The sequence below is a fragment of the Poromitra crassiceps genome (genome assembly GCF_964638095.1).
Source record: "Poromitra crassiceps genome assembly, chromosome: 25".
NCBI lineage: Eukaryota > Metazoa > Chordata > Actinopteri > Beryciformes > Melamphaidae > Poromitra > Poromitra crassiceps.
The window spans coordinates 7,916,603-7,936,602 of record NC_139649.1 but is presented as its reverse complement, the minus strand read 5'-3'; the positions used below and the strand labels follow the sequence as shown (position 1 = coordinate 7,936,602).

Sequence of the window (20,000 nt, the reverse complement as noted above, 5' to 3'; positions counted from 1 at the left end):
CACGTACAACTTGTAATTATTATTACAGTAAAAGGTCAGTGCTCTTAGTTTGGATAATGCCTGCTATCCCCCAGCATGCAGTAGTGTTAGGATGGAGCAGCAGAGCCAATCATCTACCAGACACCTGGATGATTTTGATGTGGCCAAATCCAGCATGATTGGAGTTAATTCTTACAGTTTTACATCACTGTGCTGTTATCACATTACTGTCTAAATATTACGAGTTAACTTATTTTAAAATATAAATTGTATAGCTTGATTGATTGATTGATTGATTGATTGATTGGATGTTTGATTGTAATTGATTTATATTACTATTCATTCTAAAGTTGTAAATGGCAGTGGGCCTCTTATTCAGTGATGAAGTACCTTTACTGACCGAAATAGAAGTCTCTGGAGTTGTTTTCTATGCTGTTTGGAACCAAATGGGAGTGAATGGTCCTGAGGCAAAACAGATAAAAAATATCTGTAATCGTGGGGCAAGTATGTGAAAACAATCAGAATTAACCTTAAAGCGAAAAATTTGAAAAAACTCAATTCCCATTGGAATTGCCCTTTAAAAGGCCAAATTAGGCCAATCTCTCCCATGAAATGTGCTGTATGTGCTTGACTGACTATCAGCAGTGTCCACTAAGGTCTCACATGAATGTGTTGTGTCAAATCACAACAGCATGAAACCTATGAGCTGATCAAATGTTGTATTTAACACGTCTTTAAATAGAGATACCGCTCACCGCTCTGCTATTTATGCAGGCCAGACAATAAAGGGGGCGCCCTTTGTTAGAAAGATGACGATATCTTGTCTGACTTGGGGAAGCTCTGGTGAGTCTGTCTGTCTGTCTGTCTGTCTGTCTGTCTGTCTGTCTGTCTGTCTGCCTGTCTGTCTGTCTGTCTGTCTGTCTGCCTGCCTGCCTGCCTGCCTGCCTGACTGTCTTGTCTGTGGTCGGGTTGTCAGAGCCATCGCGCCTGTCTGTCTATGGTCGGGTAGTCCGAGCCATCGCGCCTGTCTGCCTGTCTGCCTGTCTGTCTATGGTCGAGTAGTCCGAGCCATCGCGCCTGTCTGTCTGTCTGTCTGTCTGCCTGTCTGCCTGTCTGCATGTTTGTCTGTGGTCGGGTAGTCCGAGCCATCGCGCCTGTCTGCCTGTCTGCCTGTCTGCCTGTCTGTCTGTGGTCGGGTTGTGCGAGCCGAGCGTGTGGTGTGGGAATAGCCCCCAGGATTAGATGGGAGAAAGGGGGATTTGCGGGTTAAAAGCTGACCTCTGACACGTACATAACGGCCTTTTGATTCAGCGGATCAGCTTGTTCTGTTGTCTGCGCTGGTCTGGACTTTGTAGTCAAGCTGTCACTTACGTAAGTAACGTCATAATATTCACTGTTATGGCTGAACAAGTCAAAACGGGATTCTGTAATGTAAAGTAAGATGGATACGGCCACACAGTTCATATGAATCATCTTCCGCTAAACTCTTGCAAGTCTACAGGTGAGATTGCAATCACAGGTTTTGACTCACAAAAGGATTTTTTTTTTGACACAAATTTGACATTCGAGTGCAAGTTTTGTCTTCTATACCAGAACCTGCCAGACCATAGGTGTTGGGTATCGCCAGAATAGCCAAACGCTAATTCGAGCTCTTTTAACATCAAGTTCAGAAGTAGGAGGACTCTGTCTGCTAGCTGCGACTACAACAGTATCAGGTGGAGAAATAAATCACAGAGGCAGGCAGCGAGTGACTCTGCTCTCTGGTTTCACAAGACACACGTTCCCAAAGCTCACAAATCCAATACATACTCTACCTTCATCATTCAAGCATTCTTACAGCCCCATGCTACTCAAGAAAACCTACGTGAAGAATCTGGGTCAGTTATTTACATAATGATCAAGGTATCACAGTACTTCAAAATGTCTGCTTTTGATTATTTGTGTGTATCTGTTTTATGTTTCATAGGGTGAAGTGTATCTTTATCAAATGTCACAAAAAATATATCATCCTAAAGGGAAAACTAATTACAGTAGTGCGCTGTTTGGAATGGACAACTTTTTGGTGTATGGGGCGTCTGGGTAGTGTAGAAATAATAATAATAATAATAATAATAATAATAATAATAATAATAATAATTATAATAATAATAATAATTATAATAATTATAATTATAATCAATTTGATTTATACAGCGCCTTTCTAGACACTTAAAGCACTTTACATATCAGGGGAGGGAGGGGGAGGGAACTCAACTCATCCACCACCAATATGTAGCACCCACCTGGGTGATGCACGGCAGCCAGAAAGCACTCGCCCCACACCGCGGAGACCCGGGTTCAATTCCCGGAGGCGGTACTTCCGGCATGGTCAGACATTCATAGACACAGTTGGCCATATCTGCGGGTATCAAGTCAGTTTGGAGTATGAGTCCTGGTCGCTGCACTAGTGCCCCCTCTGGTCGCTCGGAACGCCTGGGTGTGTGTGTGGCTGCAACGCATGCATGTGTGTTTTGGGTGGGTGTCTGCGTGACAAATAAAGACAGTTTTGTGTCCGTCCGGTTGTTGTTGTTGTCGAGTCCTTAGGCATTCTGTATGACATGACACACACTTCTCTCTTTGTCTAACTGCTGTATTCCTCAGGCAAGTTTTCAGTCTTGCTGCTCCGTCCATCTTGTCCTATTTGCTCTGTGCCTATTTGTCGTCCCGCTAATAGTTGTGTGAGTCCGGCCCGTTGTCGAGGCAGCACGAAAAACTCCAACGTGCACTCATCGCCTTGGCAACCGATCAAACTGCACACATAAACCTGGCCAGATGAGTGATAGAGGTGGATAGACAGAAGGAGAAAGTGAGTGTAGCGTTCAAATATGCAGAGCTCTGAGCAGTTAAGCTGGAGCGAGGCAGCCGCTATCTTTGTGTAATAAGTCTTCCTTATAGGGTGATGATGGCTGAATCTGAGAGTGGGCAGTAGGCCTCACCGTGTCTGGTGTCTGCAGAACTGCCTCCCATTTCCATCCGTCTTAATCCCACTCTCCCTGTCTATGTCCATCTATTGCTCCCTCTTTCTTCTCCCTGCATCACACAGGCTTTGAAAGCACTCGTCCAGCTGTGTCCTGGTGGCTACTAGTGGCTAGTCTGCTAAGTGGCTACTAGTAGCTAGTCTGCTAAGTGGCTACTAGTAGCTAGTCTGCTAAGTGGCTACTAGTAGCTAGTCTGCTAGTGGCTACTAGTAGCTAGTCTGCTAGTGGCTACTAGTAGCTAGTCTGCTAAGTGGCTACTAGTAGCTAGTCTGCTAAGTGGCTACTAGTAGCTAGTCTGCTAAGTGGCTACTAGTAGCTAGTCTGCTAGTGGCTACTAGTAGCTAGTCTGCTAGTGGCTACTAGTAGCTAGTCTGCTAAGTGGCTACTAGTAGCTAGTCTGCTAGTGGCTACTAGTAGCTAGTCTGCTAGTGGCTACTAGTAGCTAGTCTGCTAGTGGCTACTAGTAGCTAGTCTGCTAAGTGGCTACTAGTAGCTAGTCTGCTAGTAGCTACTAGTAGCTAGTCTGCTAAGTGGCTACTAGTAGCTAGTCTGCTAGTGGCTACTAGTAGCTAGTCTGCTAGTGGCTACTAGTAGCTATAACTGGGTAATTGAGTGATCAGGTGACACAGTATCCTAGTGGTGGAAGTGCACAGTCACAATCTGGCCCTCTGGTAGTGAGGGGAAAAAATGTGGCTCCCTCTCTATGATCAAAGTCGCCCATCCCTGCTCTACAGTTTCACACTGAGGGCCAGCAGCCAGCCTACTCTCTCTCTGAGCCAGGAAATGCAGCACTTAAGAGCATCCTTGCTATTAATACACACACACACACACACACACACACGCGTACACACACACACACACACGCGCATGGATGTGTATACAAAGAAGACACATGGGCGCTGAAGAAAAAGACAGGGCACAAACACACACTGTCAGTGCACCAGTGGATCAGAAGATCAGAAGAACCGTGGCTGTGCTGGCTGTGAGCAGCACCAAGATCACACCTCGTCCACTCAACAGATGATGACAAAACACACAGAGAGAGGGGGAGAGAGGGAGGGGGAGAGAGAGGGGGAGAGAGAGAGGGGGAGTGGGGGAGAGAGAGGAAGAGAGAGAGAGGGAGAGAGTGAGGGAGAGAGAGAGAGGGGGAGAGAGAGAGGGGGAGTGGGGGAGAGAGAGGGAGAGAGACAAAGAGAGAGAGAGAAGGGATAAAGCCTGATTAATGTGCAGCCATCGATAAAGGGGTATAATTGAGTAAAAAAACAATCACACACAATTTAACACAAATAAAATCCAATACACACACATGCACACGTGCGCACACACACACTTATATAAATTGTTTTGTCTTGTTTTTCAGCCGATGCATTTTAGGCTAATGAAGCAATAGAGAAAAAGTAATTTCTCCTCAGTGCTGCTTGATGGAGTGTCTGTCCAGGGGCCTTTCAACACTAATTTTAATAGCCACAGTTTTCGATTACAAATGAGGGAATTTGACTTAGTGCAAGCAGGCAATCACTATTAGAGATGAATCAATACAGGAAAAACAATCTACACATTATAAAGGGCAAATATAACTGAGGTATGATGGGGGAGGCAGGGTGGGTGGGGGTTGCGATAATGTCCGTGGGATAATGTCCGTGGGGGGACCCCGGCCCGTTCTTGAGCCGGTTGTGCTCAGGGGGCATCGGCGGGGGTGGGGGGTGATAGAGTCCTTATTTGTGGTGGGGCTTTGGTGGGCGGATGGCAGTTGGGGAGAAACTGTCCCTGTGCCGAGAGGTTCTGGTGTTGCCAGTCTTCTGCCAAGGGGGAGGAGCCTGAAGAGTTTATGACCTGGGTGGGCAACAACAACCTTTGGCAACAACAGTCAATTCTATCAGCTGAGCTCAATATGCTAATTAGGCCCACCAATAACCAGTCAGCTCGCTGAATCAATAAGCCAATGAAATACTTTAACACCGCACAGTCATCAAGCGCCTCTTCAGCAGTTAGATAAATGAGCTTTGGCTCCACTGGGATTTGGGGTCTATAATGAAAATAGGAAATATCCTCAGCGTAACGGGGAAAGTCAAAGAGAGACAGTCAACGCTCCCTACACCTGACATAAAGAAGTTACCATCTCTGTCCAAGTTCAGAATCCTGTCTGTCGTTCCACTTTCTTTTGATGGGCCGTTTACATAATACACGTTTTGATCTAGCCATTCTATTCGATCTGTCCATAGCTAGAACCACACACGAGAGTTAGTACTCTCCACAATCAAATATTCATGTTGGTGCAGTATGCACTATGCAACAAGGATTATAACCAGGCTCACGCACGACTTCGAAAGCCACTGTTGTACAATGCTGACCTCTACTGGCCGATAGTGATCTCAGATATGAGCCAGGTCACAACCACCAAGAAGGTCTTCAAAACACATGAAATCCATCAGGACTGTGTGTGCAAACCAGTCTGGCTCTGATCAAGGGTCCTACCCCCCCCCCCCCCCCAGACCCCCACCCCCCACCCCCGGATGGGAACAGGTGGCTGGACAGAAAGAACAGGGGGATAAGACAAGTGGAGGAGAGAATCAAAGAGGTCTTTGAAGCAGTGCACTGCTTAAACCCCACTGCACTGCACTGCACTGGGCTGGCAGGCTTCTCAACTGGCTAGATGACGAGATGCATGGATGAGTGCAGGGAGGAGGAGGAGGAGGAGGGGGAGGAGGAGGGGGAGGAGGAGGAGGAGGAGGAGGAGGAGGAGGAGGAGGAAGAGGAGGAGGAGGAGGAGAGGAGGCAGCAGGGGATGAAGCAGTAAGCGAAGGCGGATGCAGCAAGAGAGAGGGAGAGAGAGAGAGCCTCTGAACTGAACCTTTACATAAAGTCAGAAGGAAACATTATTATTATACATCAATAATTATCCATAATAATTATCCATCAATCATCCATCCGCTAATGCTTCCATATATCCCTCCACCCATCCTTCCTCCCCATCTCCAGGGCAGGCAGGGTCGAAAGCGCTCGTTTGTGCGGAGGCTCTGAGGAAATGGCAGCTTGATGTGAGAGGGGCATCACTGACTTCAAGACAAATCTATTCCGCTAAGTGTTTTCATGCAGGAGGGGATTTACATCAACCGGTAGGCGGTAGCCTAGCTGTCGAGAGACTGCTGAGAACTTCTGCACCAAGTGGGAACAGGAGCTCCGTCTGACACGACAGGATCTGTCTGAATGAGGAGTTCTGCTTTGTTAAGGTGAGCAAAGCAAAACTCATGGATGAAACCATGGATAACACTTTTTATAGCGTTCTTATTAGTCAAAGCACTAGAACATAGTCCACCACGAGCCTATCTACTGACACCAACGTGAAACTGACCACAACCTGCGCATCTGAAGCTCTCTGACTGCACTGCATCATTGCCTACTCCTCCTACTCCATCAGCTGACACATACGCCAAAACACTGGCCATGTTCAGGTGAGGCTGTTTTCACCCAAGGCGCTTTAATCGTTTTCACTTGAGAACACCTAGGATCTATAATCCCATGCAGCAAAACTATGTGTGTGGACTAAGAAAATATTGATATGCTGACAGATAAATTATGCTCAACTACAGTCGATCTAAAAATGTTTCTTTGTTCAAAGCAGTAACTCGTCTCTCTCAATAATCTATTTGCAGCGTTTTCAGGCCCATGATATCAGCTAACGAAAGTCAACCTGCCCATTCCACCAGCAGACAAAGTAACATCAAAGACGGAACAGTCAGGATGAGATGAATGAGCAGTGCCAGCCCCCTCTCACCCTCTCCAGGGTGGGCGGGTTGGAATTGTACTGTAGTAGGCCCGTAGCGTAGCACACAGTCGATGCTCACTTCCTGTGCATATGAAAGCGGTGACCCCGCCTCCCTTTATCACCGGTGACAGTTCAAAGGCAGCTCAGCACGCTAAGCCTTCATTAAGGCGTGGATCAGCAAATCGTGCTGAATTAGCATCGCTAGTGCACAAACTCAGGGGCAATTAGCAATGCTTGATAGTGTGCAAAGGGTGCAAACTAGCTAGAGGCCAGGCTAACAGCGCATTGTACTCATTTAGAGAGGGCAGAGTGAGTCAAAGTGTTTGGGGGCATGTCTGCAGGCATCGGCAGTTTAAAAGTTGGAGAGGAAAAAGTTTTGTGTTTACATCTCAAGAGGGGGAGAATCTGCAACTCTGAAATTGATTTGTGTGACAGCCAGGTAGCAACTTGACAGCCAGCTGAGCTTTTCACCACTCCACCAGGGAGACCTTGTAGAGGACTTTCACTCATATGTGTTTTCCTCTTTCTCTTTCCCCCCGTCTTCTTTATAAACTCTTGCCTCACCTTGTCCCTCAGGTAAAAGCTCACTCCACCAGCAGCACCACTACCAGAACGCACAGTTTCACCGCTGCCGGGCAGCAGTCGTCCATGTGTACAGACACAATGAATGAAAGCACTCTTTCATCTCAGTGAAAGTGCCATGCTAAATGAATGACCAAGTGGCTACACGTGTATTTTGTGCATATATTTAATACTGTAATTAAATAATCAAATGGATATGGTAATAATCAACTAGGCCTATGCAACTGGTTTCAATAGATGATATGGCTCTTTAGGAGCGACCTTTAGCAGACTGATTTCATATACAGAGTTCTCTCTCTGTGTGTCTCTCTCTCTCACTCTCTCTGTCTCTCTCTGAGACAAAGATGGCTTTTCTGATCTCCTCTCAGACACTGGCTTTTCTGATGCCTATCTGTCCCAATCCAAAATGGGCACCTGTTGTGAAGACCTGTTATGATGAGCTGATCTGATGACCTGTTATGATGAGCTGTTCTGATGACCTTGTGGATGTGGATCACAGCTAAGCCACTGGCTTTAATACAGAGACTGCCAGACAACAGCGCTGCTCTACTTAAGAGGAGGACACAGCTGTCTTATACAATAAAGGTATATAAATCAAGGTATATAATAAAAGGTATATAATTATTAAACTAATAATGTATATTAAAGACTGAGAGAAAAATTGCCGGCTTTCATTCCCTTTGTAAATTAATTTATTTCATGCCATAACAGTACTGTGATGCAATATTATAGGAGACGTGTATTGTAGGTTGATTATGGATTCAATTGTATGTGGGTTTTACCCCCCCCCCTGATGATTTGGCTGCCTTATCATGCCAATATATGATGTACTATTGTCTCTGTATTTATACTGTATTATATCCATATGTGGCAGAAATATGAACAATGAGCTGCTGTTGGAAAATGGGTCACTAGCCTTGTTGCCTTGTCTCTGGCTCTTTTTGCATCATATAGCTAACAGCAATGCTTCTCTCTATAGGATTCTGACCTTGGCTCTTGCTGCCCGTGTTGTGACAAAGTGGCTTTTGGGACTCAGGACTGGAGGACTCATCTAACTTAGGCATGTTTGCCTCCTGGTGGTCAGTTCAGAGCATTCCACAACCAGGGAGAAAAACAGTTGCGCACAATAGAAACCCTACTAACCGTTAACTTCCTTCTTTGTTCTTAATGCATTGCAAGAAACCCCTAAATCCCTTCTCGTAACCATCATCTACATCTCTGTCATCTACTTGAAAACCAGGACATGGATCATACACAAATATAATGCTAGAGAGATAACATACAGGCACACGACAACACAGTCCAAACGAAAAGAGTCGTCACGTTTACTTATGTTCACAGCTGAAATGATCAAAAAAAAATGATAATAAATAAACAGGCATTTTGTTAATAAAACGACCTTATGTGGCAGTATAGGGTGCATAAAGTACAGTGTTAAACCTGTTGCTGACGATATAGAAGGAGCTACAGAAACTAGAGAGGATAGAAAGTGACAAAGGCAATTACAACCATAGAGCAAAAGAGCAACCCGACACCTGGCAGGATCTCCTGTTACACATACGGAACCCACCTGGTGGAGGAGATGATCCTACCTGGTGCTGTGTCATAGATCTAACTGTGGAGAGCATCATCCACACCTCCACATCCTTCTTAAATATGACCATGACACCCTGTAACGGGGGGTGCCCCCCACTTACACCCATATGTGTGTGCCAATGCACTAAATGCAACCCCCCCCCCCCCCCCACACACACACACACACACACACTGCAGTGTATAGCATCTGCTTCAGAGGTGTGATACGAGCCTAATTACAAGCAGGAAGTAATCCAGGTGCGAGGGATTATTTCCCCTCTCTCGATAGGGTGCACAGATACACAGCCAGCTAATAAAAAGACAACCACAACAAACACCACACCAGATCAGATAGAAGAGGCCTGAAGTATTCCCGGCTAAAAAAGCAATAAAAAACAGACAGGTGTTATCAAGGTTTGGGCTTGTAAAATCTGAATACATTTTAAGAAAATCATATCCAGGGATCTTAGCGTACTTCCCCTCCACCCCCCCTCCAATGCTTGCCCGAGGCATGAAAACACTGCGATTTCAAAATATCAAATACGACCATATTTAGAAATGGCAGGTTTGCTTGCTCTTCAATAATGACAAACACTGTATTTAGCAGTGCTGTCATTATTAAAACCTCAGCAATCTTAACCGCAGGGTGAGGAGAGAGGAGATGAGAAATACTAATGGAATTCAGTGCTCTCTTTATCTGCGACCTGTGTGTGAGTGTGTGTGTGTGTGTGTGTGTGTCTGTGTGTGTGTGTGTGTGTGTGTGTGTGTGTGTGTGTGTGTGTGTGTGTGTGTGTGTGTGTGTGCGTGCGTGCGTGTGCGTGTGTGTGTGTGTCCGCGCGCGTGTGTGTGTGTGCGTGCGTGCGTGCCTCTTGACTTTTAACGCTGTGATCTCTGTGTAAAAGGGGCTATTGGAATTCACTAGCTGTGACTAGCAGAGCAGTTAGGCCCCTCGGGGGTCTCGGCCTGCGTAGGCCCCTCTTCTTCGTTTCCGTGACCACCATGCTTATCATCTTCACAAAGAGTCCACCTCTTCTTCGCAGCCAATCAAATGCCGTCTCTCACCTATACGTCCGTGGAAATAGGGTGTGATACAGACAGGAGAAGATGGAGAGAACGAGAGAGATGCGATAAGAACAGGGAGAGAGAGAGAGAGAGAGAGAGACCAAGACGGCAAAGGAGAGAGATGGAAACGGACAAGTTCAGCCAAAAGCTGTCAGAGAATCCAGAGGTCAAACTAAACTATGATTTATATCAGGGCGCCACAGCTCCCTGGGTTTGCTATCAGAGCATCAGTCATCTATCATAAGACCCCGCAGCCCTGTCGTCAAAACAGAACCCTTTCAAAACGCACCCGCTTTCAATGACAAAACACAAAACACACCGTTTACCGGAGGAAAAAAGCCCCCCTAAACATCTCGTTTGCCTCCTGACCCATATGAGTGCTACCATGCGCCACAGATGTTGCTGCTTTCCACTTCAAAGAGGAGGACAGCAGAGAGTGCTTTGGTCCTCTTACTGCTAAAGCCTCTCTGGACAACAGCATTTCACCAGAGGTTAGGTATCTCCATGCCAATACACAGACACACAGCTCCGGTGATAAATCTGCTCAGGTTCTATTGTGTGGTGTCAACCACCACCAACAGCCTCTGCTCTTCTCCGCTTTACTCCCTTCTCTCACCCCCTGAGCCCTCATCATCAGTGCTGAAGCAGCGAGGACCCCCCCCCCCCTCTCTCTCTTTTTTAGAGGGCCATTCATATGCCTGGAGCGCCCTGACACTTTTATTTGCCTGGCCGTCATGTTAACACGCTGAATAGCAGGCAGGCCTGTGTTATGCAGATCACACTGGGTTACCGAGGGGACAGACGTCAGCAAGCCTTTCAGGGCCGGGTTAAAACTCAACCCCGGTCCCTCTTGTTCTGCTGCTGCCCTCCTCTCTCCTCCCTCCCCTCCTCTCTCCTCCCTCCCCTCCTCTCTCCTCCCTCCCTCCCCTCCTCTCTGCTCCCTCCCCTCCTCTTGTTCTCCTCCTCTCTCCTCCCTCCCCTCCTCTCTCCTCCCTCCTCTTGTTCTGCTGTGGCCCTCCTCTCTGCTCCCTCCCCTCCTCTCTCCCCTCCTCTTGTTCTGCTGTGGCCCTCCTCTCTGCTCCCTCCCCTCCTCTCTCCCCTCCTCTCTCCTCTCTCCCCTCCTCTTGTTCTGCTGCGGTCCTCCTCTCTCCTCCCTCCCCTCCTCTCTCCTCCCTCCTCTTGTTCTGCTGTGGCCCTCCTCTCTCCTCCCTCCCCTCCTCTCTGCTCCCTCCCCTCCTCTCTCCCCTCCTCTTGTTCTGCTGCAGCCCTCCTCCTCTCTCCTCCCTCCCCTCCTCTCTGCTCCCTCCCCTCCTCTTGTTCTCCTCCTCTCTCCTCCCTCCCCTCCTCTTGTTCTGCTGCGGTCCTCCTCTCTCCTCCCTCCCTTCATCTTTCCTCCTTCTCTACCCTCTCTCCGCTGCTCTTAGCCAGCTAACGTTTCAGGTAAGGCCCTGGTGCATACAAGGGTACGCTTTGTCCAGCGCCGGTCAGCTCTGCCAAACACACAACCTGAACTAAACCCACTGCCTTCACTGAAGTTTGATGTTGTGCTGCTGGCAGGAGGAAATGGATCAACTGCAAAAGGAACCATCTCACAGTACACCTATAAATCCTGCTTTATAGCCTGATTCATGTCCGGATTGACCTAACCCTTTCCAGCGGGTCAAGCGTAACCCTTTAAGCCTACATTAGCAGTGGCGCTGCATGGTAATATGCCTCAACGGTGCCATCGAGCGCAGAACACGGCGCAGAAGTGGGTCACACGATCGGGCCGATCCGATAACACATTCACACATGGAGCATGTTAATAAGTCTGGTAATGAGGCTCATTAGCACAAGGAAAATCAATCAAGCCAAAGGCAAACATTAATTATTCAGAAGTGCAAGACAAAACTCTACTCCTATTCCTAACCTGGAGCTTACTGAGTTACACAAGTGCTCTGACACACAAGCAGCAGGTAACAGAAACCATCCATCCTCTAACCCACCGTTTCCCAAACTATGGGTCGGACTCGGGACCCAATTTGGGTCGCAGACCCGTGGGGGGGGGGGGGGGGGGGGGGGGGTCGCCAACTGGTCGTCATGGCAACTCATTATGTATGTTTTTTGTGAGTTTGGGTCGCAGAGAGACACAAAATGTATCTTTTGGGTCCCAAGATGAAAAAGTTTGGCTTTGTGCATCAAAAAATGTCAACAACCTTTAAGTCAACAAAAACTTGATTGTTCTTTAAAGGGTCAGCAGACATTTGTTTGCTCATATTGGAGTGAAATCAGATTTGATTCTGGTGGGTAAAGTTCTGAGCAGACCCGGGTGATTTTAAAAGTTCTGAGTAGACCCGGGTAAAGTTCTGAGCAGACCCGGGTGATTTTAAATAGGCAACACATGACTACAGTAGGTTCTGGTGGGTAAAGTTCTGAGTAGACCCGGGTAAAGTTCTGAGCAGACCCGGGTGATTTTAAATAGGCAACACATGACTACAGTACGTCCTCCCTTGGCTCTGAATGGGAAACGCCTCCTCACCACACACACAGTCAACCTACTTAAAAGAGCAGTCAGGAAACCCCCCAGGACAGCAGTTCCAGGAAACCTCTTCATATAGAGGCAACAGAAGAAGAAGAAGAATCACTATGCCTTCCTCATCTCTTTAATATTTAGAAAATCATCAATATTTCAGTGAATTCTGAGATTAAGATGTTAAAAGTGTGGACAATGGTAGGGGGGGATGTGCAACAAAACCTGGTTCCATTCACTGTAACATCTTTATTCTCTCACAGTTTAGGCCAGCTATTTTCAATGGTCTGGCTCTCCCTGGCTATGCCATCTACTGTTGTTGTAAAATGTATTCCACTACAGATTACTGAATACATACCCTAATGTCATTTGTAACATGTTCCATCAGATTACTCAAATTAAGTAACGTATTCTAAATACTTTGGATTACTTTTGGAATACTTCAAAACGGTCTTGCTGAGTCCATTTGTCTGGGTCACTCAGAGGAAAACGTGAGGACAATGGGACCAATGTAAACTGTAACTGTAATGGAATACAGTTACTCATATTTTGTATTTTAAATACTGTATTTTAAATAGATGTATTCAAGATTCAAGATTCATTTATTTGTCATTTTTGTCATACTTGCATACAACAAAGACGAAAATTGTACCTCGCTAGAAGCAGTGCCAACTTAGTTAGACAGACGAGACTAAAGTAAATACAAGGAACTTTAGGTGAGAAAAACACATTCTATGTAAAAGGTAAAGGCTACTACTTAAAGGGATAAAACGATTTTAGATTAACACAGCATTACACGAGGGCCATGGTAGAATAAAAATAAATAAATCGGGGGATAAAAAACGTAGTGCAAGTGTCACATTTAAATATAATGTCATTTAAAAATATAAGAAAGGGCACACACAGACACACAACAGTATTCTGTTACTCCCCAACCCTGGTCACTGTACATGTCTGAGAAAAGCTGAGAATGGTTGTGAATGTATCACCTGACAGAGACAATTTCAGAAAACAACAGCCCTTGGAATGAAAACAACACAAACTGCAAAAATGCGTCCTTGTAACAGCTTGAATATGCACACACTTTGAGTGAGTGCAAATGAACACCACTCTACAAATATGAGTGTCACGCAGGGGTGCAGGCTTTACCATGGTGCATGTCAGTGGCTGCTATTTTCATCTTGGCAGGTGCAAAATTGTGTTTTCTAGCTGGAATTTTAATGTTGGTAAGAGAGCCAAAAAGTCATACCACAGAATGAATGAATTCATGTTAGCAGGACAAGAGCTTAGTGAGCCCTCTAGATTCTAAGAATAGTGCCTAATTGTAAACTATTCTATTTATGACTATAATTAGCAAAACTGAGGAAATGACACTCAAAACTCACACATACACTTAACCATAAACCATACCACTTCTTATGTCGAATTTCGCTGCCCAGCTTCTGTTGTTGCCATTGAAACTGTTGTTCTGCCATTGCTGCACTGAACAAACACTTCAGACAAATAGCATCTGGCACAAGACCAAACTGAGAGAATATTATATGGGCACACCTGCGCCTCCATCTCCTCCATCTTTAACCCGAGGGTCATCTACAGTCCACCGCATTCCACGCGAACCAACCATCACACAACCATATCTAAGTCAATCAGCATGCAAAGCTGTTTTGGTGCTGGAGACACAGGCAGGGTGCCCTAACCTTCTGTTTTGGTGCTGGAGACACAGGCAGGGTGCCCTAACCTTCTGAAGTGAAGTTGGCAAGTTTTCTCCTTCGGGAACAAAGACTTGTTTCAGCCATAAAACCCGCCTTTTTGCCCCTGCAGACAAAGTGGGTCTTCTTAAGTCCGTGTCCATTGGCAACGTCTTCTTAACTCTGTGTCCACTGGCAACGTCTTTGTCTTCTGGTTTGTTGGAGGGGAAAAGTTTGCTTTTTATTGTGGGACTGCAAAGACAGACAAAAGGCTGTGTTCTCAGGTTGGCTGTTGCCCCTGTAGTTAATAGTTGACTTTAGAGCGAAGGAGGCCGGATGATCCTTATAGGACACAGACCCTCCCCCTTTCATTGTGGATTCCTACTAGAAGAGGAAACAGCTGACTGATGTGAGGTTGACATGTTAACTTCCAATAATGGTCTAGGTGTGTTTTTTCCATTTGTAAAAAAAAATAGCTTTGGGTGATTTATGGGGTGTTTATGAGGGAAACTACAGACATGAAGTCATTAGAAGATCTGAGCCAGTGCTTCTCAGCTGGTATAGAGAGGAGACTGGAGAGCACCTGGGAGGCTCACGCTATTCCCCCCCAGTTCACCTCCCCCCGCCCCCGACTGACCAGAGGAGGCGCTAGTGCTGCAGCGACGGACTCATACACCCCACCGGCTTCCTGTATGTGCCTTAGGGTTTTGTTGTTTCACTGCAGCCACTACAAATAGGGCCACTGGTCTAGAGCAGCACACCATCAACACCATTTAGCCACTACCGCATCCCCATCCATCACAGTCTGGATTAGATGTAGAAGTTATTGCATCTGTTATAATACAGCTGCAGACATTAGTCACACTCTTTCCCACAGTGACCCACACGACCCATCGCTGTAATTCATCGCCTCTGAAAGAGGATAAACTTTTTTACAATCATATATCCCAGCACAGATAAATCCATGCCTCCTCTGCGACAGAGTGAGAGTGAATCCAGCAAAAAGATTGTGAATGAAGCAAGCTTGAAACTCTCCTGCTGCCTGAATATCATAAAAAATATGATCTTAGAGCGCATAGGAGCTGAACAATGGCTTCCTCACTAAAAGGCGTGGTTGCGTCTATTGAAAGTCCCAGCAGGCATCTCAAAGTTTTTCCTCCTGAAAATATCTCTAACCTCACAGATCTGTACGTTATAAAAGAAAAGTAGACAGACATCATAAAGTAGGTATAGGACGATATGCTTATCTCACAATATGATTCCATAATACAACAACACAGGAGTTTCAAAGTCTGAGACTGTGGGCCTCCGCTCAGATAAAGCTAATGATTGGAATTTGGAAACCCTCATTAGTGTTTTGCTTGCACCTGTGTTTACCCTGTCTTTTCGACACAAAATGGCCCCTGTGAAAAGGGTCTATTGTGATCGGCGAGCCATTTGTGATTACTACAGCAGAATTGCGTTTCATTGCTCTGCGCCACGATGCATATTGTCACATTTAGTATTGCGATATATTGAATTTTGATATTGTCCCATGCCTAGTATAGTGTAAGACTGTGTGTGTGTGTGTGTGTGTGTGTGTGTGTGTGTGTGTGTGTGTGTGTGTGTGTGTGTGCGTGTGCGTGCGTGTGTACAATATATCACATGTACAATACATCACAATGCAGAATGAGCATATTGTTGAGCAATGACTCTTTGTGATGACAAATTGCTCGGTGTTACATGAGCTGTTTGTGCATCACTCATTCCGGTCAGCAAATAACTCCAAGTACATCCAACTCCCTTTGTGGGTAAATGTAGTGATGGATACTGCCTGCTGCCTCAGCTGACTGCAGATTCACAGGCATCAGGCTGAAAGAGCAGGTGATATTGATTGCTTTCATATCTTTTCACATGGGGGATGTCTGCCTCTCAGACAGAAGAAGATCGATACAGTGTGTGCTGCTGTGCGGGGGCATACATGTCATTCTGGACATAGGACAGAGAGGCGACATACCTCCATTTGTGCAGAGCAAAGCCAGGACACTGGTCTCCACAGGCGGTGCAGGGCTGTCCTCTCTGTGCCTCGTCCGCAGGGTTACGCTTGGGACAAACAGGAACAGGACATGATGGGTTACTTCCACTAGTTTTCTTGTACAGCTTTTAGGAGGACAACACCTGCTGCTACTCAACAAGTATCTCCCTCCCTTGACCAGAAAAGTTATTTGTCAGATGGTAGATGTTTGGGAGACACGAGTTATTCCACTCACTCACCCCCCCACATAGCTTGTTTTGAATGACAGCACAACACATCATGTGCTAATTCAAACAAGACATACTTTACATAAAGTTACACTTTGTGCATTAATTACAACAATTAGGCCCTCTGCAAATTATATATTAAGTGTTTATTGTAAAATGAGAAATCTCTTTTAGCAGCTTGTTTTGAATGATACCACGACATCATAGTAACATGCTAATTAAAACAAGACATAATTAATGTAGCCTACATAAAGTTACTCTTTGTGCATTAATTACAGCAAATTATAAATTAAGTGTTTATTGTAAAATGAGAAATATCTCTTTTAACAGGCACATGTTTGATAAACAAGCTAAAAGAAATGCATCTGACTTCAGGATCAGTGAGGCAACAAGCTTATTAATGTGCTGCTTGTCACAGAACTCCAAGTGAATGCGTGGCGCGCAGAGTGAGGATGCATTGTTTAGTGTTATATGAAAAGGTTCAACAACGTTAATATTATTAACGTAAACGAAAGAAACAAATATGTGCCGCAAGTTTGCAGCCCTACTGTGGGGCAAACAGCAAAGCAAAAACTTTAGTCTAACGTTACATACCGATCTGCTGGAATCTCTCTTCTTGGAGCTGCGACTGAACATGACAGGCGGGTCGCAGGAGGACAGTCAGTCAACTTTACAACCGAGACCAATGGCGCACTGGGGACACTTTGGAGAGCACCAGACCAGACCAGACCAGTCCAGTGCGCATTCATAAATAATCCCTTACCGTGGCGCACGTTGTCTCCAAAACGCTCCAAACACACGGAGCGCCTGTCTGAAGTCCTATCCCTTCATTAATGAATGGGGCTGCGCTGTTTCCGGATGGCAGCTCCACCCTGTTGCCACACAGCCAATAGAAACACGGAGTAATCAAACTGTACTACAAACAATAATTACGCCCCATTAACTGTAGTCAGGCAGCGACGCTGCCGTAAATAACAAGGTGGATTAAGTCACCTGTGACGTCCAGACTGTGATTATCATAAGGCTAAACAACAATCAGCCTATTACAAAATTACATCTTCAGAAAGTATTACCCCCCCACCCCCCTCCATATAGTTTACATCAGTTTGATAGGCTACTAGGCTACTCTTGGTTGGCATGGCTTGGCAGTGGCACTAGGCCTATGCATTTATGTTGTACTAGTTCATTCACCTTTTTAAGCTGGTATGAATCTTTGTACGGTGGCCGGGAGGTGAAATAGAATAGAATAGAATAGAATAGAATAGAATAGAATAGAATAGAATCATGACTGGCCACTGCCTGTCCATTCACAGTGTAGACTACCAGTGTTGGGGGTAACTCATTATAAAAGTAACATATTACATGTAATATATTACTTTTAGCAGTAAATCAGTAATATAACTTCTTACTTATAGGATTTCAGTAATATTATACCAGTTACTTTGTCAAGTAACTCAAGTTACAAATTGAGTTACATTTGATTAAATCAAAGCACATATTTCAAAAAGATACAATCATTTCCTAATCAAACTGTGTGTTTTTATGCAAATAACCACTATAGATGACAATAAGAAAGGAAAATAATCACATTCCGAATTTTGGACTGTTTACACTGATTTCAAGGTGGTTGAAATTATTTTTCGGGATGGTTCTGGGGCGGCAATGTCATTCTGCTGCTGCTGTTATTTTGGTGAAAGTAATGCAAAAGTAGTGTAATAAGTAATGAGTTACTCTACTCAGAAAGTAATATTTAAGCAATATAGCATGAGAGCCAGTGTGTTGTGGCATATATATCCCGCTGATCAGCTGTTATCCCACGAGGCCGCAGGCCGAGTGGGATAACTGCTGAGCAGCGGGATATATGCCACAACACACGCAGCTCGAGTGCTATATTGCTTTTATAAAACGGTTTCCAAGTATGATAATATAATAATAATAATAATAATATAAGTCCGACTGGCATGGCATTCTGATAGAGTCAGTTGAAACACTACTGTAAGGCGGGACCTCTAGCAAGAAGATAGACGTGTGGGTGATTTGATTGGATCGTTCTGGAGACTGAAGTTGACATTGGCCAATCCTGGCGCTTGCTGAGAAGCTGAGAGCTTTCTGCAAAGCCCGACACCAACTAACGTTACGTCTTATTTAGAAATGCGGGGTTAACAACCTTTTTTTTGCAAAGAAGACATTAGCCCGCGTCTATTCTTGTACAAAACATAATTTTCTGCAAAGTATTAGTAAAGTTATAAGCGAAGATCGATTCACAAGGATCTGACAGCTGTCTCCGCCATTTTGTTTTTTCTACATTGTCATTTGAGGTAACCAAAGCCTTTTAGTAAGAGTTGCGCCATCATGCGTCATGGCTCTTCAAATAATAATCAATGGCCATGGGTTATGAGAGTGGTATACGGTATTTATACCATGGCTGTGAACCAATCAGATTGCTTGATTTGAGAGAGCCGTTTTATAATGTAAAGTAACGTATTACTTTCAAATGAAAGTAACTAGTAATATGTAGTATATTACATTTTGAAAGTAACTTGCCCAACACTGTAGACTACACACTGCCTTGATGTAACAGTTGAGTCACATAAAGTAATGATGCAACAACGTTGACTATACACTATACTACAGAACCCCACCTCCCACCCAGAAACATGCATGCCATCATACATCCTGACTAGTTAACACTGGTCATCATCCCTCTCTCTCTCCATACGTTTTTGGCTCTCTCCAGCGAGGGCCCACTCTCACCAGAGAAAAGGCTTGTGAACATTGCTGCTGGTGTTATGCCGAATTCTGCATCCCCGCCAGGAACGCATCCCCACCATATTTTGACTGTTGTTGTTTTGACTATGCAAATGTCAGCAAGTACAAACCGCCGATATTTGCATCCAAAAGCAGGAGAGACCTGCAGGCTACTCTTCATTATGCTGTGTTCAGAATTGTATTGTTTCTAGACACTTTGCTCAAGGCTCTCACTTGACCCGTTGTGCAGCTCTGTCAGCCACTCTTTACAGGCTAGGCATGCAATACTGTGAAATAGTTGACATCCTCAACTGTGGAAATATGATGGATTTCATTATATTGGACATTGGCTACAAATAATCTCAGAGAGCGGCAGTGCAGTTTGCATGAATGTTGGTCTCACCTCCCTCTACTGCACACGCAGTGTTGAGCAAGACTTACTTTCCTCCTGCTATGCTGGAGCTTGAGGTTGCTTAGTAACTGTAAACAATTGTGAATTGTGCTGGGCAGTTCTCAATGCTGCAATGTGTTTGATTACGCATTTATTGTGTAATTGATCAATATTACACAGTTTCTCTATGGGGAGGCCTGAAGCTGAATTGATTCTAATGCCACATTTTCAAAAAATGTATCAGATGTGACTAATGGATGGATAATTTTAGTGAAGTCTTAGATGTAATATCAATGGGATGAGTGAAAGACTTCATACACAAACGTTCACGTACCCACACCAATACACAAATGCATGCATACACATGCACACAGACAGACAGACAGACAGACAGACAGACATACAGACAGACAGACAGACAGACAGACACACACACACACAC

At 45.2% G+C, this 20,000-nt stretch overlaps 1 protein-coding gene across 1 annotated transcript in view; it reads right to left on the bottom strand.

Annotated features, from left to right (window-relative positions):
* LOC310798492 (A disintegrin and metalloproteinase with thrombospondin motifs 9-like) overlaps nt 1-20,000 on the bottom strand; it is a gene marked incomplete at both ends in the record, with an annotated part of 70,946 nt that overhangs the window by 26,834 nt on the left and 24,112 nt on the right. The window contains one exon of the mRNA XM_083661025.1: nt 16,175-16,260. Coding sequence (XP_083517151.1) covers nt 16,175-16,260 — 86 coding nt within the window. The remainder of the gene's footprint in view (nt 1-16,174; nt 16,261-20,000) is intronic.